The sequence below is a fragment of the Argentina silus genome (assembly GCF_951799395.1).
Source record: "Argentina silus genome assembly, chromosome: 2".
NCBI classification, from domain to species: Eukaryota; Metazoa; Chordata; class Actinopteri; order Argentiniformes; family Argentinidae; genus Argentina; species Argentina silus.
The window spans coordinates 29,363,854-29,391,036 of record NC_139656.1 but is presented as its reverse complement, the minus strand read 5'-3'; the positions used below and the strand labels follow the sequence as shown (position 1 = coordinate 29,391,036).

At 44.1% G+C, this 27,183-nt stretch overlaps 1 protein-coding gene across 1 annotated transcript in view; it reads left to right on the top strand.

Annotated features, from left to right (window-relative positions):
- The window catches only part of tenm1 (teneurin transmembrane protein 1), a gene marked incomplete at both ends in the record, with an annotated part of 106,189 nt that overhangs the window by 75,105 nt on the left and 3,901 nt on the right, over positions 1-27,183 (top strand). The window contains 10 exons of the mRNA XM_083697546.1: positions 159-408; positions 745-765; positions 2,259-2,491; positions 13,543-13,697; positions 18,114-18,480; positions 19,443-19,953; positions 20,829-21,001; positions 21,772-22,007; positions 23,949-24,242; positions 24,423-24,813. Of these exons, the coding sequence (XP_083553672.1) occupies positions 159-408; positions 745-765; positions 2,259-2,491; positions 13,543-13,697; positions 18,114-18,480; positions 19,443-19,953; positions 20,829-21,001; positions 21,772-22,007; positions 23,949-24,242; positions 24,423-24,813 (2,631 nt within the window). The remainder of the gene's footprint in view (positions 1-158; positions 409-744; positions 766-2,258; positions 2,492-13,542; positions 13,698-18,113; positions 18,481-19,442; positions 19,954-20,828; positions 21,002-21,771; positions 22,008-23,948; positions 24,243-24,422; positions 24,814-27,183) is intronic.

Below are 27,183 nucleotides of genomic sequence, written 5' to 3'. Positions count from 1 at the left end.
GCCTGTTCCTTTGTCCCACTTGGATTCAACAGTAACTGCCAGCCTACCTGACAGACACACTTGGTTACCCAATGCATCCCTAATGCATTGAGGAACCTAGATGGATCGAGTGGTTCTTGTGTCTGGGACTCATTGCGTGTCGTTTTCCTGCTCGACAGGTATCCTCCACAAAGGGAATGGGGAGAACATCTTCATTTCCCAGCAGCCTTCAGTCATCCACACAGCGATGGGCACTGGGACGGTGCGCACCATCCCCTGTCCCAACTGTAACGGCCCCGCCCTGGGCAGCAAGCTCTACGCCCCCATCGCCATCACCTGCGGCTCCGACGGAAGTGTCTACGTTGGAGACTTCAACTTCATCAGGAGGATTCTCCCCAACGGCTACGCCATCAGCATCCTAGAACTGAGGTGACGCAATGAAAGACCCTTTTTTTTTATTGATTTTCTATTTTTATGTACAGTATGTTGCCCATGTAAGCCCATTGTCGAATTGTGGATGACCTGCACTGTTTTGATGCATTAGTAATAGCGAAAGTGTTATTAGTGATACTGTTACGACTGTTCAGCTATCAAGGTAAGATTACAATAGATCAGGAACAAAGCTACATGTGTACCCTCTCCGTGAACTGAACAGTGAACATCACTGCGAAATCTTCATAAATGTACTCATTGAACCAAAGGGATGCATGTGTCCCTGGATAAGAACTAATCCTGTGTTTTCCTCCTTTAACGCAATGCTGCCAGGAACCGAGATATCAGGCACAGGTACGTTTTGATATATTTTCTTGAAAGAGGCTTTCTTTTATGGAATTTCAGCTGACACCGCCAGCCTCCATTTCACAGCTGAAAGAGGATGTTCTCATTTGGCTACAGGATAAAGGATTAGAAGTATGGAGAGAATGAGTCAATATGGACACGTATTGACCTGGATTTTTTAAAGAATGAGAAAATTGGGCTCACTCTTTGGTGTGAAAATACAGAGGAAAGGAGGTCTTTAAAGGGTTTCTCTTATCATACAGTACAGTTGACAAGCCCTTGTGTTTAGATGGAGGAGCTGAGCTACCCCCCCCCACCCCCCCCCCAGGATAGCTCTTATATCACACAGAGATATGATTCATCTTTCCATGCAGCTGTCATGTTCTCAATTGATCCTTTCTCAATCAAAGCCTGTAAAAAATCACTGAACTAGCTTTGTTTTTTTTCCCCCAGCGGTATGTATGGCACACATACACATACATTTTTTTCCCCCAGCGGTATGTATGGCATATAATCATAGCTTTGTGTTTACAGACAGCTTTTCCTGGTGATAGTATGCAGTCATTTAGTGGGAAGACAAAGAAAAAAAATGTTTTATTATTAAACTTTATTTCGTGTCCTCTCAGTCGTAGTGCTGAACTGCAAAGGTGATACTGTAGCTGTCGAAATTAGCACTGACAAGCGTACAGTAGTTTGAAAAGACTTCTGAAGCAAGTCTCTCTGTGGTTGGCAGCTGTTTGCTTTTCATTTATGAGATGTTCATTCATGAACAGATAATGTGGTTCTTCACGAGCCGCCATTTAACTCTAATGACTCTAATGGTGTTTAGACATGACAACCAGGTATTTGAAGAATGGATATATGTTTACTACACTCAAATAAATTAAAAGGAATAAAAGGTGCTAAGAACCATAAAGAGTTCTTCGACTGTCCCTGTGGGAGAACCCTTTGAAGAACCCTTTTTGGTTTTTAATTTGAACCCTAAAGAGTTCTCCATAGAACCTATAAGGGTTCTTTAATGGCTTCTCCCACAGGGAAAGGTGAAGAACCATTTTAGATAGGATGTTTGGGGGGGGGGGGGGGGGATGTTCACGATAAAGCACAACCACATTAACCTTAGGCGGAAGACGAATAATCGTAGGCGGATTTCCTTTGCGTGCGTGCCCCTCCCCATCCGTCTATAGAACATGGAAGAAAATAAGGTCCCCGCGGTATGTCAGGAGCATATGCAATTCAAGATTCAAGATTCAAGATTCTTTATTTGTCACGTGCATACAAGTATACAGTGAAATGCAAAAGTGACAGTGCCACAGAGTGGTGCAACAATACAATAAGTTTTAAAATAGAATAAAATAAAATAAGATAGAAGTACTAAAAAACATAAACAGTATTCATGGGAGGCAGCACGGCAGGCAAGACCAAAAAGTGCTCTACAGTAAAGTTGCTTTTTTTATCACTGACTTGACAGTGTTAAGGTTGGCTGACAAGTCTTTTCTTTTCAGCACCAGCCCAGCACATAAGTACTACCTGGCCATGGACCCAGTGAGGGAGGCCCTCTATCTGTCCGACACCAGCAGTCGGAGGGTCTACAGACTCCGGACCCTCACGGAGCCCAAGGAGCTGGCCAGGAACATGGAGGTGGTGGCGGGGACGGGGGACCAGTGCACACCCTTCGACCAGGGTCACTGTGGAGATGGAGGAAAGGCCACCGAGGCCGCTCTCAACAACCCCAGAGGTACGGCTTTATCATTACCTTCACCCTTCAGATAACCCTAGATATGCTAGTCTAGTCCAGCAGACTGACTTCACATTTTGGAAGCAAGCAATGGTCAGCCCCCAAACCCCTGCCCGATCACTCCGCTCTTCACCTCGGCTGGCCGTCTGGCACCGCCGCCTCTACGTGGATGCAGCAGCCGCACTACTCGGTCACAGCTTTTCACTGTCCTGGCGCCCCGTTGGTGGAACGAGCTTCCCACTGCTGTCATGACTGCAGAGTTACTACAAATCTTCCGCCGTAGATTGAAGACCCATCTCTTCAGGCTACACCTTAACGGTCCCTCATAAAGACCTCTTCATCCCTACTATCCCCTTGTACAAGTTTCTCTCTTGAAAAAAAAAAAAGTAATTTTTCCTTCTTCTAGCATTGTGACTGCTAATGGCCCCTGGTCCGAGCATTGATTACTTTTTCTTATGATGACTGATGGATAGATGATTCACTTACTTAAACAAATGTATTTGTTATAATTCGCTTTGGATAAAGGCGTCTGCTAAATGCCATAAATGTAAATGTAATGTAAAGCGAAACAGAATATGAGATCTGGCAGGTTCTACGAGGCTACACATAAGCCACTTTATTGCTTTTTGCTGCAGAATTTCCTTCATGTTTAAAATGAGAAGGGCATTTCGACGGAGCTCACGCAAGCCTTTCCTGGACTGAGAAGTAGGATTAGACCTGAATATTGACAGAAATTATATTCGTAAAAGGTTAAATGTGCTTCTGTCTTGTCAATAGAAAGTCCTTGAAATCGGTTGAGGGTGAGGCCTTTGTCCACCGGTGATGAGCCATTCATTTTCTGTTCTCAAACAGTGCCAGCTTTGAAGTTCAAACAGAGTGTCTCTCATCTTTGCCAGGGTTGAAATTCCTGTCTGCAGATTCTCTCCAGCTAATATGTGCAGGGAGCCAGATGAGGCTGGGAGCACTGTAGGCACATCATTTGACTGGCTTCAGTCCGGGAATAATGTTCTGAATCCAGCACTGAGATGCTATTCATTCCTGTTACATACAGTGTGCCGCCCCCCGCCCCCCGCCCCTTATCTAGTGGACTGGGTGCAGCTTACTTAGGACCACACAGCACAGTATGGCAGCAGTGCTCCTCCAGAACACAATAGCAGGATCCCATGGCCCCACAGTTGCCAGAGTAATGCCTTTATCAGGTGATAACACACTGCAGCAGCATCAGAGTCCTTCACACAGTACCATTCACTGACTCATGCCTTCACACACACACACACACACACACACACACACACACACACACACACACACACACACACACACACACACACACACTCCTGCACTGGGACACGCCGCAACATGTGACACATTCCCAGCTAGTTGATAATAATACTTTCACCCAGGTCAACGGTAAACGATACGGAACAGGCAGCCTCATAAGAAAAAAAAAGAGGTTCCTGTAAAAAGCCATGATAAAGTGATGAAACTGTTCCTGTATCAGGGAACCAGACTCGGAGCAGAATAGTGTATTTGCTAACAGGATTCCACTGTGTCATCCCGGATAGATCTGCAAAGGGAGGCAGGAGGCTGTACAAGCGTAGCATTAACCTTCAGAAATAATGAGTATTACTGTGTGTCACAGACACAGACGCAGGCATTGTGCAGCAGCTGTAGTCCATACGTGCGGTACCGCTAGGCCTTCATTGATATTGATGTCGTATTGACACTCTCCTCAGTCCCACAGTTTTGCAGTCTCCCAGCAGCACATAAAACATTAGAACTATTAATTATAATAGCTCCTCGAACCATGAAGCCACAACAACAGTTCATCACTGTCACTGCGGCCGATGCAGGCCGAGGTTGAATTTATCCTCATTTCGCGGTTTGTGCTGCACTGTGTTGTGTTGCGTAAATGGAACACTTAGAAACAGCGGTTTGGATGATGCTTTTCATGTCGGTGATACTCTCTAACTAAGATGACTATTTTAATGGACAATATTGCACTTGCCTTAGGAAACGCTACATTTTAATGGTGTGGGTTTCGTGTTTGATTATCCACCTCACGTCCCTAATGCGTCATACTGTAAGTACGTTTTGTTGTTTAATTGATAGGACCAGGGTTTTAATGGTGTCCTACTGTAAGTACGTTTTGTTGTTTAATTGATAGGACCAGGGTTTTAATGGTGTCCTACTGTAAGTACGTTTTGTTGTTTAATTGATAGGACCAGGGTTTTAATGGTGTCCTACTGTAAGTATGTTTTGTTGTTTAATTGACTTGGCTAGGACTCGGGGTGTAATGGTGTCCTACTGTAAATAAGTGTTCTTCTTTAATTGATCTGGCTAGGACCAGGGTTGTCATGGTGTCATCGAATCAATGAAAATTATTGGTGCAGGTGTGATCAAATCAGTTAAAGTGTCGAGGCAATTGCAACGTGCCAAAACATAATAGCACATAACGATTGTACTGGAGCCCATTTTACACTCTGGGGCCGAGCCGAGCTGTGCTGTCCCGTGCCAGACCTCCTACAGTACAGCGTGGAACAGAACAGCTTGCTTTCATTTCACATGGCCCATTACAGCCCTGTCAGGGTGGGAGCTGAGGTAAAGACAGTACAGTATGCATTATATATAAAATATAATATAATAATATATATGCCATTTAGCTGACGCTTTTATCCAAAGCGACTTACATTGCAGTGAGTGCATACATTTCAGTATATATGGTCCCAGCGGGAGTCAAGCCCACAACCTAAGCGTTGTTAGCGCCATGTGGACAGGTGTGGGTGGAGAACTACCCTCAGGCAGCTTTAGACATCGTCACGTTTATGCCCCTCTCAGCTCGGGTACTGGCAGCAAGTGCACTGGCATCAGATAAGTTGTGGGGCCAGCTGGACACGCTTTTAACAACCCAAACTCAACTGTGCTGAAAAAATGCACTGTGAAAAACTCTGGTGTAAATGTTTCCCTATTGAAATAACGCTTTCCCTTTAGAGAGAAAGCTGCTTCATGAATCAAACTCACACACAAGCTCTTTGGTTTGGCTCCTTGCACTACTTGTGTTATGATGGTAATTGATTTGGTTAGATCTGTCATACAGAGAGGGGTACTTTCTACTTTAAACACACGTGCATAGGCCCTCACAGCAGAGCTGTGATGGTATTCTTTAGAACAATGCTTTGGGTAACCCTGACCTTTGACCCTGGACTGGTGAAGTGAAAGATTCTTTTAGCTCAATAAGACAGCCTGAGGCAGAAGCTAGATTATGAAAGATGACATTGGTGCGCTTTTTGCTAAATCAAGCAGTGAATTAATTAGGTGTGTTGGCGGGTCTTTAGCTGCTGCTCTGTCACTGTCAGATAGATTGGGAGTCTTCCTTTATCAGGTTGTCAGACACTTTGATTGACAGGGAAGGTTGTGAATAGTGCAAGCAGACGCCTTTTAATTTTCTCTCCCGTCTTGCTTCATATTGTATGGTGAAGAGACCTTTACTTGTAGTTAATAGGACACAGAGAGCAGCTAAATATTCCAATATACTGTACTGTACAGCCTGGGATCCACTTTCTATACACCCTATTGCTGGCAGTATAACTACTGACACAGAAATAAGAGCGCACTACTTTACTTTAAAGATGCGTTCCTAAGGAGGGGGACACACTGTCCTCCGCAGGGGAGTTTGACTGGGGAATTTCACTAATGAAGTTATGATAGTGTTGAAAGGACAGTATGACATTCCCGGTTTACATTTTTCTTTGTGATTCTAACAAAATAGCTATGCCTTAAACAGATGTCCTTTCTGCCAAACGCACCTTATAGAACAGCTTGCTTTCATTTTTACATGACCCATTACAGTCCTGTTAGGGTTTAAGCTGAGGTAAAGAAAATATGCATTACCACCACCACGTGGACAGGCGTGGGTGGACAATTACCTATTATTTCCTATTATTGTGTCACAAATTGCAGAGGGAAAGTACAAACAAAGCTATTTTTGCATAGATTAGCATTTTAATGCTCACAGTGAAAGTTATTTGCGTCTTTTTTTGTTTGCAATTTTTGGCAAGGAGATTGCTTGAAACACAGGTTCTATCAAAGTTCAGTGCTGTAAAAACTTTGTGACCGTAACACTGACTTTCTCAGTTTAAAGGGGCAATCTGGGATTGGAACATACATTTTATTACTTTTAAATTAACTACATATAGCTGTTGATTCTTGAAAAATATGACATATAAATGCTTCATGAGCTGAATTCAACTGTCTTACATCGTTAGTACCCACAATATAAGCTTGTTATAACCCAGTGTTTGTAAACAATGTAATTGTAAACAAACACTGTTTAGCTTAAAACATGGTTAAAACTATCATTATGATCTCATGGATGGTCGGGTTTAGGGGGTATTCATATTGTAGCTCCATCTATACGTTTGAGAGTGGTTACATGTCTCCAGCCCCATCCCTCAGCTGTTTACCAAAGAAAGTGACAGGGAGACCACTTTGTTGTTGTTTGAATTACAGATTGCACCTTTAAGTTGCGAACAAAAGTAGCAACGAGTGTGAGAGGCAGATGGAGGTGCAGAAATACCCTGAACATTAAAGTGATGGCGTTACAGGTTAAGAGTTGTCACTGCAAACAATTAAACAATTCGTTCCATAATAACTGAACCAAGGACCAGGCAAGATGGAAGGGGTGTTGACTAATGACACAGTGTGATCCAACAGACATTCCCATGTTGGCATTGACTACATCTACTATATCTACTACATCTACTACATCTACTACATCTACTATATCTACTATATCTACTATATCTACTACATCTACTACATGTACTATATCTACTACATCTACTACATCTACTATATCTACTACATCTACTACATCTACTACATCTACTATATCTACTATATCTACTACATCTACTACATGTACTACATGTACTATATCTACTACATCTACTATATCTACTATATCTACTATATCTACTACATCTACTATATCTACTACATCTACTATATCTACTACATCTACTACATCTACTACATCTACTACATCTACTACATCTACTACATCTACTATATCTACTACATCTACTACATCTACTACATCTACTATATCTACTACATCTACTATATCTACTATATCTACTACATCTACTACATCTACTATATCTACTACATCTACTATATCTACTACATCTACTATATCTACTATATCTACTACATCTACTACATCTACTATATCTACTACATCTACTATATCTACTATATCTACTACATCTACTACATGTACTATATCTACTACATCTACTACATCTACTACATCTACTATATCTACTATATCTACTACATCTAATACATGTACTATATCTACTACATCTACTACATCTACTACATCTACTATATCTACTATATCTCCGAGTCAAGAGTGAGGCAGTGAGTGTTGTGGTTGGATTTCTAAAAAATAATAATCTAATGTAAGTCAGTGCATTAGATGAATGGATTGATGGATCTAGCAAGAAAATAAGTTGATTACCAAGACTTCCACACTCACATGTGAGTAACTATGGCTCTTAAGGTGGAAAATATGAAAAATAAGAGCAACGGCAAGCCTGATTGAAATAGCTGACAACCTGACACCAGGTTCACAGGCTTTATAATGGTCTACTCAGATGAAAAATGTGCTTTTTGAACGCCTTGCCTCTACAAAATGAAGTGGCACACTTTTCAAGTATGTTTTCAGTCAGTAATGCTTCAGACCGACAGTAAGAGCAGTCGATAGTCGTCCTCACCCCACTGAAATCTGAGGAGGCTTGTTTTTCTCTGTTCTTTGTTAAATCCCAACCACAAAATGGCACACATCAAAATCCCAACCACAAAATGGCACACGTCAAAATCCCAAATGCTATCACATCTAGAGATGCACACCTGTTTATAGAGCTGGTTAATACCTACTTGACTTAACATCGGATCATGCAGTACTTGTGATGTGCTACGGCACCCTGATTTGACTTAGACCACTTTGTTTACAGAGCTGTCTGGTGGATTCATATTGACTGAATATGTGGAGTTGGATCAATTCTAAACAAAAAAAAACAAGAACAACACATAGAACATTGATTAAGTATTTTCATGACTTAGCAGGAGAGGTAGCTTCACCGTGAAATGGATGTCAGTGTTTGCCTCTTGATTAACCATAGAAAGGTCTCATAGAAGTAGGTCAAGCACTAGGCTCCATACAATAACTGACAACACTTTGCCTCATGTGGGTCACAATGCTGCGTGAAGAAATTAGTATCAATAAAGTACCCTTTTTTTGTTCCATGCCACGGCAGCATACAGTATGTGGTACTGTACTGGGTTTCAGGTGATGCTTGTAACCGCTCCTTATCTCATAACACCCCTGACACTGGCCTTCAAGCCCTGTCCTCGGCCTAAAGAATCTCTTAATACCCACACTGGATTTCAATATGTTCCATAACAAACATGGATGTCGTGCCAGATATACATATCCTGTGGTAATGTTTCTATTCGGCTGCGCGTTTCAAAGCCAATCAAATGCCTTCGTTGGCCGCATTTGTGGCAGCTCTCAGATCAAACATACATGGCCAATTATCGACTTCCATTGAGGTGCGTCAGTGAAGCTCGCCACACACGAAAGCCCCTCTCCAGAGAGAACAAGAGCTGTCCGCGCAATCATCTCATATGGGCCGCGTACGCGAGCCGCGTTATCTCCATGAGACGATGTGGAGGCTGCCAGTGCCGCTTTAATGAGGAGGCGTGTATGAAAGTGGCAGGAGCAGTCATCTGTGAACGCGCATACAGTCAGGCGGAACCAAGAGATCAGTCTCTCTGATGTGGAGCGACTGGCTGTATAGAAGCCAGGGAGGCAGCACCAGGCTCACTGTCCCCCCCCCCCCCCCAGCCCAAGTATAGCAGCCAGAGAGGCAGCACCAGGCTCACTGTCCCCCCCTCCCCCCCCCAGCCCAAGTATAGCAGCCAGAGAGGCAGCACCAGGCCGCCCAGGACGCCCAGGCTGCACGTGGATCTCCACCTCGCCCCAGCGCCGGTGGTCATAGATGGATCAGGGTCAAGAGCTTCCCCTCAAAATTAATGTTTTTTGGGCTTTATTTGATTAAATACATTGGGCTGAGGTATTAAAGCTGGGTCAGACTTTGTGACTGGTCAATTTATCATCTCATTTCCCACCTTCTCCCCAGGGCATCCACCTAAGCTTGTGCTGTGAATTTTTTACATGATACCCAGGGTAATAGCTTTGGACTCCTGGCATCTGAAGTAGCATTCTTTTTGTCTGTGCCATCAATTACTTTTGGTCTCTCTCATTCAGCAGTGACTGTACCTCACCACCCCAATGTATTGTGGGATTCAGACATGCTTAATCTGCAGAACACTTAATCAATCATCTCAGCCATGATTAATCTATTCAGTGCTTTACTCAGTTTGCGAAGTCCCATTTGCACATGTACAGTATCATGCTACAGTGTTAGTGTATACACCGAGTTACGGTGCACACAGATAGTTTTAGGGTCACCATGGGTCATAAGGTGGTCTGTGTCTAAATTACTGTACGTTTTTAGTTGGTGAATATTACACAATCAATGCATTGGAAACCTCAAATTCAACATCAAACCACCACTGTAACACAAGTAGCAGCTGCATATATTGGAGAGCTTGAAATATCAGACACTTGTGCAATAAAAATCCACTCTCTTCTGCTGCCCCGTAATTTCCCTCAATATGTGGGAACTGGAGAAGACCACAGTCTGAGGTAGTAGTGGTGGTCAATACTTCCATCAACAGCATCACTCAAATCAATTAGATTTTCTCAAACCCTGAAATATGGCCTATAGGAGAGACACATACACAGGTCCTTCTCGTAAACATACTGCCCATAGTACTAACAGCTTCACCCAAGGTCACATATACTTTGAATTTTACATTTGTTTTGGATTTGGATTTTTAATTAGACCAATAGGATTAGTGGAAACATGTTTTTCATCTTATTAATTGATGACTTGTGTTGTACCATGGGGGTTTCTAGTCTGCTCTCTATATTTCTGCACTCCCTCTATTTGGGACACTCTGAAGGGTATAAGGGGAACACTTATCATCCCACAACATGCATAATTAACTAGATGATGAGGGTAATATGTCATGCAATTAAGCTCAGTGATGAGGTATGTCAGTAAACATGCAGTATTGACACTGATGTTGTTCGAGCTTGGGAGTAGTTTGGTTCATATCAGGATTTTCAATTATGCATTACAAATTACATTATTCATAGAAACACGTCTGGCAATCACTTGCAGAAATATGCCCTTATTCGACTACAGTGACTTACATTTACATTTTAGACATTTAGCAGACACCTTTATCCAAAACGACTTACAACAACTACATTTGTCTAAGTAAGTGAATCATCTATCCATCAGTCAGCTTAAAAAAACAAATCTATGCCAGGACCAGGGGCCATTGGCAGTCACAATGCTAGAAGAAGGAAGAATTACTTTTTTTATTTTATTTTTTTATTTTAATTATTTACAGTAGAGAAACTGTACAGGGGGGTAGTGGGGATGAAGAGATCTTTAGGAGGGACAGTCAAGATGTAGCCTGAAGAGATGGGTCTTCAGTCTAGAAAATAGGTAGTGACAGGTAGTGACTCTGCAGACTTAAACCAATTTAGCTTTCCACCAATTTGTACATCATGTGCTTGAATACGCTATAATGTTTGTCGAGTGCATCGTCCCCATTTGGTTGAAATGTTGTTTAAGTTTTCCAAAGACACACAAACCACATACTGTATTTGGAGACTGTCCGTACCATCATGTTTACTTTGTGTCTAATCACTGAATTGATTGGTCTGAGGAGTCCACTACTCTCCTGGTTTCTCAGGCCCTGGTCGGTAGCTGAGTGATAGGTAACTGGCAGGAGAGTAGACACTGCACCCCTGGGTGAGTGAGACAGCTCAGGTATAACCGCTGTACGGACCACAGACACAAAGCCCTGGATGAGTGAGACAGCTCAGGTTTAACCACTGTACGGACCACAGACACAAAGCCCTGGATGAGTGAGACAGCTCTGGTTTAACCGCTGTACGGACCACAGACACAAAGCCCTGGATGAGTGAGACAGCTCTGGTATAACCACTGTACGGACCACAGACACAAAGCCCTGGATGAGTGAGACAGCTCTGGTATAACCACTGTACGGACCACAGACACAAAGCCCTGGATGAGTGAGACAGCTCTGATATAACCACTGTACGGACCACAGACACAAAGCCCTGGGTGAGTTAGACAGCTCTGGTATAACCACTGTACGGACCACAGACACAAAGCCCTGGGTGAGTTAGACAGCTCTGGTATAACCACTGTACGAACCACAGACACAAAGCCAGTAGGTCCAAGGCCGGACACAGCGACGCAGTGTGCACTTCAGGCCAAGCGGGCTTACTAAGTGAGAGTAAAAACATGAGATCAGAGCTGACCTTGAGTGGGAGTGGGATTGATGGCAGAACGGTGTTCTCTGATTTCTCCCACAGACAGTGGGAGTAAAGTTCTACTTCACCCAAGGCCTCTCACTAGTAATACATTTACTGTACTTCGGACATTTACTGTACATTTACTGTACCTCAGAACATACCTGATGGAACTAGACGTATATTCACAAGTCCTGGGTGGTGTAATTGTGTAGAGTATGTAGTCACACTGGTGGTCATTACAGCTCTTAAGCTTCCATGGAAGCTCGTAGGAGAGAAGTGTAAATATCCTGTATTATATGTAGATGTACATCAGGGGAGGCTGGTATTGGCAAAAATCTGTAATGAAATAAAAATGTACAGTAAGTCATTTAGCCCGTCTGCTAACAACTTGGGATTCTTAGCTTCCTTTGAAACCATAATTGTGTACCCTGTAATGTGCTGTGAACCATTTTTCTCTGACCACATTTGCTTTATTCAATTAGCAAAGACCGGGCTCTGTAGCTTCACTTTTGTCTGTTTACTGTTTTGTAATTTATTTATTTTCCAACTGAGCGTATTAACACAGGATGCACACTGGAACTAGCCAAAATCTTTGCCTTGAACCTTTTCAAACTGAAAATGTCAAAATTGGTTTTAGGGATGTAAGCTCTGCTAAGACGATTAAAGCTGGTTCATTCTTTGGGATTGTAGAGCGGTGGAGAACTGGGACAGCCAGCAGCCTGCGATCTGGAATCCGCATTTCTTTGTGAGCTCCAGAGACCCCCAACTTGCAGTGCAAGTCTCATCAGATAATACCCAGACACTTGATTAAATTAATTGGCTATATTATCATGCAGGACACATCTCTGTGGGGAGAGGAGGGCTTGATGACGGGGATAAAAGTAGTCGCCAGTTCTTCTCTCCACTATAGAGCCAGCTCACTAAACAATGCCATTGAACAGAGAGACTGCTGCAATCTGTAACTCCTTAATGGGGCCCTGTTTCACTACTGTCTAAGTCTCTATGCTCTTTGAAGGATTTTCCTCCACAATTCACTCTGGTTTAACAAACACTTCAGACTTCAGAGCCGTCAACTCTCATAAGCTTACGGCCTTGCACAGGAATGTGACGATGGCCCACTTCATTACATTCCCTCCTCTGCACTAAGATGCTGATAGACGCAGAAGACATTAACTGTTAACGACACAATATACATGCACTCCACCTCCGCCAGTCACTAGATACAGTATCTCCTATTTTGGCAGGACATTTTAATGTTTATAATTATGCCTACATTATGTTGTCATAAGCATGTCTTAGATCCTGACACAACATGTAATAGCAGGTTAGGACACCTTCATTACAGGTTTGGCTTAGAGCAGAGACCAGTGAATTGACATAAGCTATAAACTGTCTAGCTATACGGTCTTAATGTCAACGTCACGCTCATTGTTGTGTTCATGAGAACCGTAAATGCATTTTTTTTTTTAGAGAACATTCAAACAAAGTGTTCAAACTGCTGTTTCTTGAATTCTGAGCAGTTGAGTAATGGATTGCCAATGGCCTTCACTTTCAACAGGGATCGCAGTAGACAAGCAAGGATTTGTCTTCTTTGTGGACGGAACCATGATCCGGAAGATCAATGGGAAAGGAGTGATATCAACCGTTATTGGCTCCAGTGGCCTGACGTCCACTCAGCCGTTAAGCTGTGATGCTCGTATGGATATCTCACAGGTAAGCTGACTAGAGGGACACACACACACACACACACACACACACACACACACACAGACACACGCACACAGACACACACACACACACAGACACACACACACACACAGACACACACACACACACACACACAGACACACACACACACACACACACACACACACACATACACACACACACACACACACACACACACAACTGCCCGTTATTTACTGAGAGGAGTACTGACATATGTAAAATGGTAGGGGTGTGTCAATCTCGTTATACTCGTATCTGTATCTGTTAATTAGGGCTTGATACTCTTCACCGGATGATACTCATGATTCAACGTCCAGGAGTGACATTTAATTGCTCACATTTATGGAGCGGGTGGTTTAGAAAGCCATTGAGCTGCGCAAGTCAGTCAGAGTGCACATTGGCGAGCGCCGTCACAAATTCTTCCCTCCAGTTATTTTCGAGAAAGGCACACCGTACACGGCTCTAATCCAGTAATGGCAGCAGGCACATCGCACACATCTCCCATTTGTTTACAGACGGCTAAACTGGCCGATGGAGTAATTATTTTGAGATTGAAAAGGAATCCTCTCATATTAAGGATAATAAAATAATAGGATGGCATCTGTATGGTATCTGTAAAGGAGTTCTCAGCGCACCACTACTCAATGGACAGAACAGTATATTGACATCTAAGAAGCATAGTTTATATACTGTTATTCATGAATAAGCAATGTGGTCAATTAGTGACTGAACTAAGCCTCCTTCCTCAACATGTTTACTAATTAGGCACAATGTTGTCCGGGAGGTAAAAACAGACAGAAAATGGAGAGGGAATTTCCTTTGAGACGTTTATCGCTGTGATTAACTGTCCTCAGCGGCTGAATGCTTCCTCTCAATAGAGAATTAGATTCTCGTTCCTGTCCCTGCTCTCACGGGCGGCTGAGGGCCGCCACCTCGGCACGAGATGCACCCTGACTCTGAGAGCAATTATTCTTAGCCCCCCGGACCTTGCCACAGGAAACCACCTTTATTAAGTTCTCACCAAAAGTTGTAAAAATGCTGAGGCCGCCTAACCTTCAGAGGAACCGCAGAGATATGCCCTACAGTGTGTGCGTGTGTGTGTGTGTGTGTGTGTGTGTGTGTGTGTGTGTCTCTCTCCCTCCCTCTCTCTCTCCCCCCTCTTTCCACCCCCCCCCCCTCTCTTTCTCTCTGCTGGATAACACAGCACATTGACCCACATCTGAATGGGTTTCACAGCTCTGAATAGGGGACAGGGAAATTAACTGCTGTGCCCCCATAAGGGCTTATCACATAAGAGCCACAATTCTTCCTCTTATGCCCAGATTTGCTCCTGCAGAAAGATTATCCACGCGCATCACTGGGTTGGAATCACGTGTGCTGATGGACCCATCAAAGCACAGAAAAGAGGCATGACTATATTACAGTAGATCATTATGCGTGTGGGTTTCCTCTGGAGTATTTGCTCTGTATATGTATGTCTGTGTTCTAAGGCTGAAATTGTGATGCTATTGAGAAGCAAGAGACACCCATACTCCAATTTGCTTCACAACCCCATCAACCCTCTTATTTGCTCCATAGAAATACAGTACATCCTATTTTGCTACAGTGCACCAGTTGGTCATTGAAACCCAGGGTTATTCCCATAGGCATCGTCAACAGCCAAATTGAATGCGAACTGAAGTAGGAGGTCAAAACATTCCATAAAATGCCTGAAATGCGGATAATATCTTGCATGCAAAAGAAGCCTCTTCATGTTGGTTTTCTAAATGAGGCCTTTTATCGTGATGCATTATTCAGTTGGGTCATTTCAAACAAGTTCATCCTCAAGGTTTTCACTTGCATACTGGCTTTCCTTCTTTCTGCCTCAGATGGCCCATAAACGCAAATGGTGATATTATAATCTAGTGTGATAAACTCAGATGTCCGAAACTATCATGGTAGGGGTTTTAATCAAAGTAAAGCCCAGGGTGTCAGCCATTTGCAAGGTGAGGCTGGGTTGATAAGGGCAATGAATTTTCTCTTAAAGAAATATGTAAGGGGTAGAGTTTCTCAGTATGCTGTCCACAAACAAGCTTCTCTTTTTATTTAACAATCAATTTCAACCGGGTCCCCAACTTGGACTAAAGCTGCTCCCTGTGCAGGAGGCATATTAGGGGTTATTTAGTTCTTGCAGTGCTGTGGAAGAAATACCATCTCATTCCATCTCCAGAGCAATGTGTTTCTCCCCCCCCCAGCCGTTCTGGAAACAATAGAAGGCTGAAAGATCAAAGAAACTAAGGAAGTAGTCCAATACTCTATCCAATCCACCGCTCCAGGCTGTCCTGGGCTGTAATGCACAACACTTTGCTTCCTGTCGGCAGAAAATGAGACCCCTCCAATGAAGTGAATAATAAAACCACCTTATTTATTAGAAGGTAAATTAGCGTTGTATAAAGTCCCCCAAAGAGAGAGCGTGTGCTGTGCCAAAAAGAGTTTCAACAGTGGAATAGTTTAATGTTTTAATGGTCGCATATTATAATTTATTTGCCAGTACCTATCTCGTCGTTCCTGAACTACTGGAGTTTGATTTTTTTTAGATTTTGCTTTTCGAACACAAGAGAAAAAAATGCAGGCTGTCAATTAGCGTTCCGTTTGGTATCTTGTTTTCAGGAAGATCTAGCAGGCTTCCCCTCTCACAACGCAACCGTGCTCGGTTGTGCTTTGAAACAGCCGCTGCCATAAGCATTCACCTCTAATTTGAATGCCTGGACACCAGAGTCAGTTGATTTTGCCAACCAGTGTGGAAAACTGTCAAATTATTCCTGAACGGATCCTTCCTTTCACGGACAATTGACTTGCATTTATACAGCCCCTTTCATCAGATCATCTCCGAGTGCTTGAAGGTGAGATGGCAACTCATTTTATCCTCCACCAATCTGCATCATTCACTACTATTGTGCAGGAACACTTACCACCCATTATTTGTAGTGGAAGAATGGGTTTTCATGATCCAATTAAATAGGGGGTGATTATATGGGTAGATTTCTTTATTGGGACTTCGTCCCAGCACCCTTAAGTATCCAACCCACACTTAGGGAACTGTACCATGCAGCTCTTTTATTCTAAATACGTGTTCTCAGCCTGGTCTCATGGGAACAGAGGGTGGGCACAAGTCTCACAGTGACCTTACAATGACATCATCGCATCCTTTTGCAGAACTGACAACTTGCTGTCTTTCACAATACTCACATGGTATTGAGCTACTCACTCATTTTCAGTATGAGCAACATGTGCTGTTTAAAATACTGACTTAGTTTATCCACTGGTGTCACCAAGTTAGACTCTCTTTAAACGGGTCGTCTGACAGCGCACCCTGATAGAAGTTGGGCTAGGAGGCGGACGCGTCCTCTGAATTTTAATAGAAAATGTTGAGTAGGTGGACGTGGGGATTTCAACCAGATTTTTTTTTAAACAATGAATTAAATGCACACTGTTCACTTGCGAAATGATGGCATCAAAAACATATTCAGCTAACTCTTGACTGCTGACTGCTGACAGGAGGGGCATCGCGAGCGATAAACTTTGGGGGGGAGGGGAGAGACTTGCTGTCCCCACTTTTTACTTCCTGCACTCACAGAATCTCAATTGAGAGATGATGACATTCTTGGTTCCGAGAACTTAGTTGATTGAGTTGCTTATTGATATTAGTATTGATATTAGGTAGTATTCCCATGCAAATGCAAACCCCAAGTTATCTTTTCTGTATTATGCTATTCTTACTTATTCATATACAATACTTTCCAGCCTCCATTACAATATGATGTAAATATATATAGATTAAAAAAAAGGTATTAAAAAAATGGAGGAAAACTGGTGGAAAAACTGGAAAGGTAAAGTTTCAGGAGAAACACTGTGGCAATTACAATAAAGTATACTAGATCTAACCTCGTTGAGACCAGACTTTCCTAGTTCGGAAAGCCTAGAGAAATCCTTTGCAGAAAGTACAAAGAGGTGGAAACCCGTTTTGAAATGAGTGATGCCACGTGACACATCATGCCAGTCAAATACCTTGCTTGCTTGGGCGGAGCTCCAAAAAAACTGAATTCAGTTTTTCTTTCAGGTTTTCTTCCATTTTCTATAATGTTGCAAACTAGCATAGACAACAACGCATAACAACAAACAACTATTCTACCGGCATGTGGGGGTGGGTTCCTGGAATATTACATCCAATGAAATTGTGAGCACATTCTCCCATCGCTCCATCCAGTTCAATCCAAGCCAGATCGGCTAATCTTAAATCAGCCAGACCTCAAAAGAGAACAACGTGATTTTAATTTATTTTATAATTTCCACTTGCATACTGTCAATAACACAATCAAATCAAATAAGCAATTGTTTTCTCTCTCTCTCTCCATGCTTTAGGTCCGTCTAGAATGGCCCACATCACTGGCCGTCAACCCCATGGATAACTCCCTCTACATCCTGGACAACAACATCGTGGTCCAGGTGTCTGAGAGCAGCCAGGTGCGGATCGTTGCCGGGCGACCTATCCACTGCCAGGTCCCTGGCATAGACCACTACCTGGTGAGCAAGGCGGCCATCCACTCCACGCTGGAGGCAGCCAAGGCCATAGCCGTGTCCCACCAGGGAACTCTCTATATCGCCGAGACGGACGAGAGGAAGATCAACCGCATCCAGCAGGTCACCACCAATGGAGAGATCTCTGTGGTGGCTGGGGCACCCACCGAGTGTGACTGCAAGATCGACCCCAACTGTGACTGCTTCTCCGGTAAGGAAACCCACAGAGAGAAAATGCCAGGCCCTCAGTTCAATAGTCTATCAGAGTCCCATTGAGAAAGCTTAGGACATGCTTAAAAGCTATGATTTGGAACTATTGTAACCCCGCCTGATGTTTTATGGTTCCATCAGACTCGCTTGACAAAACAAACATGGTTTAATGTGTGAAATAGCTTGATACGATGGCATGAAGAATGATATATCAAGTCCCTCACATAAACAGTCACAAAACATCAGTGCAGTTTCTTGCGTAAGTGTTATTCATGTAAACTTGAATAACTAGTGAAATATCATGTTAGTATTTAAAGGGATGTTCCACTTCTTAAAACAAATCCTGGTTTGGCCCTGACCTTGGCTGTAGTTGATTAGCCCAGACAGTTTTTAGTTACATATGTTTCTTCCTTAGATACTGGGTCATTTAGGTCATATTCTGGGCATTCATGCTGGAACTATGTTCAAAACACCTTACAAACATTCCAATTCAACTCATATTATGACAGAATCCCACTCTGAAGACTTTGTCTGCATTTTGTTTCTGAAAAGACACTTTGTTACCCTGTAATAAACTTTTGTATTTTCGTTGTGATGGCAACACAATCCTAAAGTGGATTACAGCACAGTAAAGTGACTTTTCAAAAATGTAATAAAGACAAGGTCTTCAGAGGGGAATTTTGTCATAATATTGGTTTTGGAGTGTGTGCAAGGTGTTTTGGGCAAATTCCTAGAATGAATGGGGCTCTAGGGGGTCCCAAATATGACTACTTAGTATCTAAGGAAGCAAAAAACTGTCTGGGCTAAGGTCATGGACAATCCAGGAAACATTTTTAAAAGGTGGAACATCCTTTCAAGCTTGTGAGAGCATCAATAGTTGTTTGTAAGATTGAATGGTTTGGATCAATACTGTGCGTTCATTTAGCTGTAGTTGCATGCTCAATCTCTTCACTGTTCACACAGGGGACGGTGGCTATGCCCGTGACGCCAAGCTGAAAGCTCCCTCCTCCCTGGCCGTCGCACCCAACGGGACGCTCTACATCTCTGACCTGGGGAACATCCGCATCCGCTCTGTGTCCCCCAACAGGCCTCGTCTCAACCAGCGCAGCATGTATGAGATCACCTCCGTGGTGGACCAGGAGCTCTACCTGTTCAGTGTGAACGGCACTCACCTCCACACACGCAGCCTGGTCACCGGGGACTACGTCTATAACTTCACCTACACCGGCGAGGGCCATGTGAACGCCGTGGTCTCCAGCGACGGTAGCGCCGTGCACGTCCGACGTGACGCCAACGGCGTGCCGCTCTGGCTGCTGGTGCCGGGTGGTCAGGTCTACTGGCTCACCATCAGCAACAGCGGCGTCCTCAAGAAGGTCTCCGCCTTGGCGCACGACTTGGCGCAGATCAGCTACCATGGCAACTCGGGTCTCCTGGCAACCATGAGCAATGAGAACGCCTGGACCACGGTGTACGAGTGAGTTTGCCTAGGCACGCTCCCCGGCCAGGGTCATTACATCTGACAATTATCTCTATTCACACTGAAGCACCCCTTTAGGAGAGGATCATAACCCTGCATGTGTTCATGTCTATCTAACACCTAGAATGCCACATGTAGTACCGATGTTGTTCACATAGTGCAGTATTTCAGAGGCATGTGTAGTCTGGAAAGTGTAAATTCTGAGTGGTACAACTCAGATTGTCAACAAAGTGAGTACAAAATTATGTTTTCTGTAATTCTACAGACAGGCCCGTGGAAATGGTCTCCTTTTTGTTGGGGATTCAAAGCCTCAAAGAGAAGTGGGAATAGTGTGATTATATAAAATGTTTGCGTAGGCATTTTGTGGGATTTGTTCAGGGCGCTTTGGGTTTTAAAATCCGTTTGGATGTCAGGGGCAAAGAATCTTTTTCACTGCCTCTTTATTTTCCTCCCCTTAATAGTGTTTGATCGGCAGTACAACCTCTCCTTTATTGTCCCGGTGAAAAAGCCTAAATCCACTCAAACTCAAACCCCATTTCAAGACTGTCCTCAGTCAGTGTCCTGCAGCAAGGCTAGTGATGGAGGTCATACCTCATGTCTCCTTTGTTTTAGCAGCACCGTTGTAGTGCCATCCAGTGGTTGAGCTGTGAATGTACACAGCTATCTATGGGACCTAGATTTTCTCCTCCAATGCGTTTTGAGTAGGAAGCAAGTGGAGGACAGAGGAGAGGAATTGAGTTTTCGAACCATTGAGAAAGGGCTTATGTTTGAGGCAACTGACCTATACCTTCTACTTAACAATGTTTTCACTCAATTCCCTGAGACCAAAACTTAACTATTAGCACCTCATATGACTGTGTGTCCTTGACCAGGTATAATTCCGACGGTCACCTCATCAATGTCACCTTGCCCACGGGAGAGGTCAGCAGTTTCCAGGGGAATATGGGGAAATCGGTGCGGGTGGAAGCAGACACCTCCAACCTGGAGAAATTCATCACAGCGACAAACTTCTCAGCCTCCAGCACCATCTATACACTACGCCAAGGTAGTAGTAAGTGTTCATGTCGCTTTTCTCATTTCTTCGGTCTGTTGGCAGTGGGTTTTTTTTACTGCTGATTGCAGTGGCTTTAAAAAAAATATTATTCAGAGTATAATACTGGCTTTTTACAGCACTGGCTTTGGGATAGTGTGATAGCACCGTGTCGCTGACATAAGTAATGTCACACATGCACGTCTTGAGGTGATACATATTTTTTAACGATGGCCCTGCAGCTATGAACGTTTTTCGGAACAACAGTGGGATGGCATGTCTGACAGAGGTGTGAGAACGCCTCGGTGCTGTGAACTGGACAGAAAAGAGAAGTGGGCTACCGTAGTTGAAACCTCCTATCCAAAGATTCACACATACATTCTCTCACAGACAGATCGTGAGTGTCAGCAGTACACAACTCATAAAAACTCATAAAAGTGTAGTTTTCAAAGGTGCAATGACTCAAGGGAAGATAAGTAAGATGTGGTATGGCACACCAGACCTGGGTTCAAAAAGTAGTTAAAAATTCATTTCATTTCAAATACTTATCCTATCTCTATGCTTGATTGCATTTGACTGGTGCAGTTGAACCAATGGAATAGTGGTCCCAAAAGTGTTAATCCCTGCCCATCTGGCACTCCAGGCAGGCTCAAGCAAACAATCAAAGTATTTGAAGGGATTTAAAATACTGTTTGACCCAGGTCTGTGGCACATTTGACTTTTACCATTCTGCTGGTAGAAATGCCATGTTATTCTCTCTCTCTCTGTCCCATGTTCCCACACAGAGCACGCTCAGAACACATACCGGGTCAGCTCCGACGGCTCTCTCTGGGTCACGTTTGCCAGCGGCATGGAGGTGACCCTGAACACGGAGCCCCACATCTGGGCAGGCGTAGTGAACCCCACGCTGGGCAAGTGCAACATCACCCTGCCAGGCGAGCACAGCCACAGCCTGATAGAGTGGAGGCAGAGGAGGGATCAGGCAAAAGGAAACTACACGGCATACGAGCGCAGGCTGAGGGTAAGGGGAACTACACAGCATACGAGCGCAGGCTGAGGGTAAGGGGAACTACACGGCATACGAGTGCAGGCTGAGGGTAAGGGGAACTACACGGCATACGAGCGCAGGCTGAGGGTAAGGGGAACTACACGGCATACGAGCGCAGGCTGAGGGTAAGGGGAACTACACGGCATACGAGTGCAGGCTGAGGGTAAGGGGAACTACACAGCATACAAGCGCAGGCTGAGAGTAAGGGGGACTACACAGCATATGAGCGCAGGCTGAGAGTAAGGAGGACTACACAGCATACGAGTGCAGGCTGAGAGTAAGGAGGACTACACAGCATATGAGCGCAGGCTGAGAGTAAGGGGGACTACACAGCATACGAGCGCAGGCTGAGGGTAAGGGGGACTACACAGCATACGAGTGCAGGCTGAGGGTAAGGAGGACTACACAGCATATGAGCGCAGGCTGAGAGTAAGGGGGACTACACAGCATACGAGCGCAGGCTGAGGGTAAGGGGGACTACACAGCATACGAGTGCAGGCTGAGGGTAAGGGGGACTACACAGCATACGAGTGCAGGCTGAGGGTAAGGAGGACTACACAGCATACAAGCGCAGGCTGAGAGTAAGGGGGACTACACAGCATATGAGCGCAGGCTGAGAGTAAGGAGGACTACACAGCATATGAGCGCAGGCTGAGAGTAAGGAGGACTACACAGCATACGAGTACAGGCTGAGGGTAAGGGGGACTACACAGCATACGAGCGCAGGCTGAGGGTAAGGAGGACTACACAGCATATGAGCGCAGGCTGAGAGTAAGGAGGACTACACAGCATACGAGTGCAGGCTGAGGGTAAGGGGGACTACACAGCATACGAGTGCAGGCTGAGGGTAAGGGGGACTACACAGCATACGAGCGCAGGCTGAGGGTAAGGAGGACTACACAGCATATGAGCACAGGCTGAGAGTAAGGGGGACTACACAGCATACGAGCGCAGGCTGAGGGTAAGGGGGACTACACAGCATACGAGTGCAGGCTGAGGGTAAGGGGAACTACACAGCATACGAGTGAGGGTAAGGGGAACTACACAGCATACGAGTGAGGGTAAGGGGAACAGCCTGGGTCCTCCTGTAGCCACATCACTCACCATATGTTGTGTGTAGGCTGAGGAGGTGTTACAACAGACCTCAGTCACCATGTGGGAGTAAAGGCCTTTTCAGACGAGCAAGCTGTTCATTCAACCGAGAACGGAGGAGTTTCTCCTCCATGTGTGTTTACAATATATTTGGCAGGAAAAAAGGTACCGTAGCCAGTCTGTAGCACCATCACTCACTTGTGATTTCTTAATAGAGGTGACGGCGCTCTAAAAATGTTTGGTTTTTTTACTTTCACTGCAAAGCCGGTCTGCCTCCTGTATGTCATTGAGAAGAAATTTAATGAAATGAACTTTTCACTTTCTTATAAAACTTCGTACTTTTCTCATGGACTTTTTTTAAGGAATGTTTTTCTCTGTTGTGACACTGACAATGGGAAGTCAGTGCCGACGCAGACTTTTTATAGCAAGTAAAGAGGCGCCAGAGTTAGAATATGTTGATGAGAAAAAGAGGGTGCCAAATGTTTGACACATTCCTCCAATTAGGATTGAAAATAAATAAAAAGCATTTAGGGCCCATTTATACACAGCCGAGGCGCGGAGGGAACATTAAGCCCCATTACTGCCTGTCTGACAAGCTGTTTATAGAGTTGTCAAAAGCACTCGTTTACCACACAAATCAGCATTATTGATTTATTTTTGAAACATTACATATACTTAACCTTTCATCACTGTTGGTTAGACTTGACTGGTTTTCTAGTTCACTTTTGCGAGACGTCATAATCAACGTCTGGATGTATTGAGTGACGGCTGCACCATTGACCTGTCTTTCATGCGTTTTTCATTGTCTCTCATTATCCCCAGGCTCATAACAGAAATGTGCTGTCCATAGACTTTAACCAAGCCACGCGGGTTGGCAAGATCTATGACGACCATCGTAAATTCACCCTCCGGATCCTCTACGACCAGATGGGGCGGCCCGTCGTCTGGTCTCCCAGTAGCAAGTACAACGAGGTGAATGTCACCTACTCCACGGCGGGCCTGGTGACCAGCATCCAGAGGGGGAATTGGTCAGAGAGGCTGGAGTACGACAACGGGAGGCTGGTCTCCAGAACATGGACCAATGGGAAGATATGGAGCTACACTTTCCTGGAAAAGGTATTGTAATGCCAGAGTGACAGTATATTTCCCACAAATAGGACAAACCAAATCATCGTTTGTTTCCCTGTCTCTCGCCATGTGACTGCTTCCAGCACGTGTTCTTATAGAAAGACTTCCTGTTGATGATTATGATGATTAGTTATTTCACCAACTTCTGTCCCTCTGTCTGCTCTGCAGTCGGTCATGCTCCTGCTGCACAGCCAGCGCAGGTACACCTTCGAGTACGACCACACCGACTACCTCATGTCTGTGACCATGCCCAGCATGGTGCGTCACAGTCTGCAGTCCATGCTGTCGGTGGGCTACTACAGGAACACGTACACCCCCCCGGACAGCAGCGGGGCCTCTGTGATCCACGACTACAGCCACGACGGCCGTCTGCTCCAGACCCTGTACCTGGGCATGGGCCGCCGCATCCTCTACCGCTACACACACCACTCCCGCCTGGCCGAGATCCTCTACGACACCACACAGGTCACCTTCACCTACGAAGAGGCTTCCGGGGGGGTCAAGACCATCCACCTCATGAACCAGGGCTTCATGTGCACCATCCGCTACAGACAAACAGGTAATAATCATACGAATTGCTTGGATTTCTATAGAGCCTTCCCACCTCACACAGGTGTTCAAAGCGTTTTTTTCCATTGCATGGGGGACTCAACCACCTGGCAGCCATTATGCACCAAAAGGCTCACCACACACCAGCTAATGCAGCAAGTAGGCTAACTTAATGCATTCGTAATTTATCTTGACTTGATCATTCTTGACGGCAAAGGACATAGCTAAAACAAATGAAATGGGATTGTCTGGCCGTGGCATTGGTGGTCTGTTTCTACATGACTATTCCCACTGGTTAGACACACTGGCTGAGTCTGGGTTAGGGGACACAACTGGATGTACATGTACTTGATATTGTGGTAGTTTTTCACTCCTGTCCTTGTGGGAGTCCAATAGAACCTATGCAGTATTTTATATTGAGTGAATTTCCCCCATGGCTTCTCGTATGTTCCTCCCCAAGTTAGACAGGATCTTTAGCCACGTCTCCTCTTCAATTTCACATTTAAGGTCAACTTGCCATATTGTTCTGAGGTTCTTACAGTCTATACTCTGCAAAAGGTTAAGCATAGAGTAAACAATGGCTGCATTATAAATAGGTCAATCAAAATACTTCACCATTTGGTTCTTCTCTGAAGATGGTCAATAGTGTATTCCTCAGCTGCAAATATTTCCAGAAATGTCTCTTCTCTCCAATACCATATCTTTCTCAGAGTATGACATAAGAACATCTTCATTGTATACATCGCCTATGGTGTGTATTCCCTTCAATAGTCATTATGTGACAGAATATCAATAGGGTAAAAAAAATGATATCCTAGCTCCTGTTTTATCATGATCCAGTCCAGACCTAAAACATCCTTGCTCCAGTGCTTTGCCAGTTTAGCCATTTCAAATGATAAGCTGCAGTCATGGCCAAAAACATTGGCACCCCTGCACTTCTTTCAGATAATGCACCACTTCTCACAGAAGATTGTTCCAATTACAAATGCTTTGGTATTCACATGTGTATTTATGTTGTTTGCATTAGAACAACACAAATAAATCAGAGAAAAAAAGCCAAATCTGATATCATTCCACATAGAACTCCAATATATAATTGAATTGAATTGTGGGACCACCACCATTTTAATCACATTGATCTTTCTCCCATTTTCCTAAATTTGTCTTAATCCTAAATAGTAATGGATACAAATGTAGTCCCAACACCTCTTCCAAATTTGTGCTCAGTTTAACACCCAGACATTTCATCCCAGTGGGGATCCATTTGAAATGAAATGATGTGACATTACTGGAGTGGCATATGGCATTAATTGGCATTGCCTCTGACTTACTCAAATTAATTTTATAACCTGACAGAGTAGAGTAAGATTCAATGCAGGTGAGTAATCGTGGTAGAGACTGAAGAGGATCAGTAAGCAGGAGGAGAATATCATCTGCATACATAAGCAATTTACAGACAGACATAAATGAGCTTAGTGATGTGGCAACGATTTGTGTCTTAAAGGGTTTATTTACCAAAAAAAACACCAATGGCTGAGTAGTAGTAAGAAAATAATCCTTATACTGTAGATATCCTTCCATATACATGGTCACAATAATCCACTCATGAGAGAGTTCATACAATAGAGCTGCTCATTCAACAAGTTCAAATCTATTTTTGGAGCCAAATCCATGGATGATCACCACACTTTCTTCTGCAGCTCGGTAGGGCCTCCCCATTAAGCCAATATGGAGTGATGCACTGATTATATAGGTCACCGAATCAGCCCCATTCTAAAAGGGATGGATATGGAGCGTGCAGCTGTGCAGTGATTAGCAATTTCCTCAGCCTCCGAGAGTTTGATTCTGTCCTTTAGGAGACGTGCATGCCTCGCTGTTGGGCATCACAAGTATCCCGGTGTCGGCGCCATACCCTCTGCACAATGCCACTTCCATTTCCTGCTAACAAATTGACACGAGCCTGTACTTTAACAGAATCCCAGGTCAGTTATACAAAACCTCCTATGGCTGCGGCACAATAAGACTGATTTGAACCTGAAATCAGCGATAATGGGAGGCGAAAGCATGGATGAGAATTCTTGAGGATGTATTAAAGCCTGAATCTGGGATTTGGCTGCCTCAAAGGTGAACACAAACATGACTAGAAAGTCTTGGTTCATTTCCTCTACTAAAGAGGTGTTGATGTGGCGTACCTACATGTGACTAATGACTGATTCATTAATAGTGCTTTACCTGTGGACATTCTGTATGTCAAACATTTATTGTGAGGATCCTGCCGTTTTGCTCTGTCAGCTCAAGGGCAGGTCGGAACCAACAAGGAAGGCATGGAGCTGTTGTAGGCCTTTACAAAACTGACTGGGGTGAATGAATAAGCCCACAT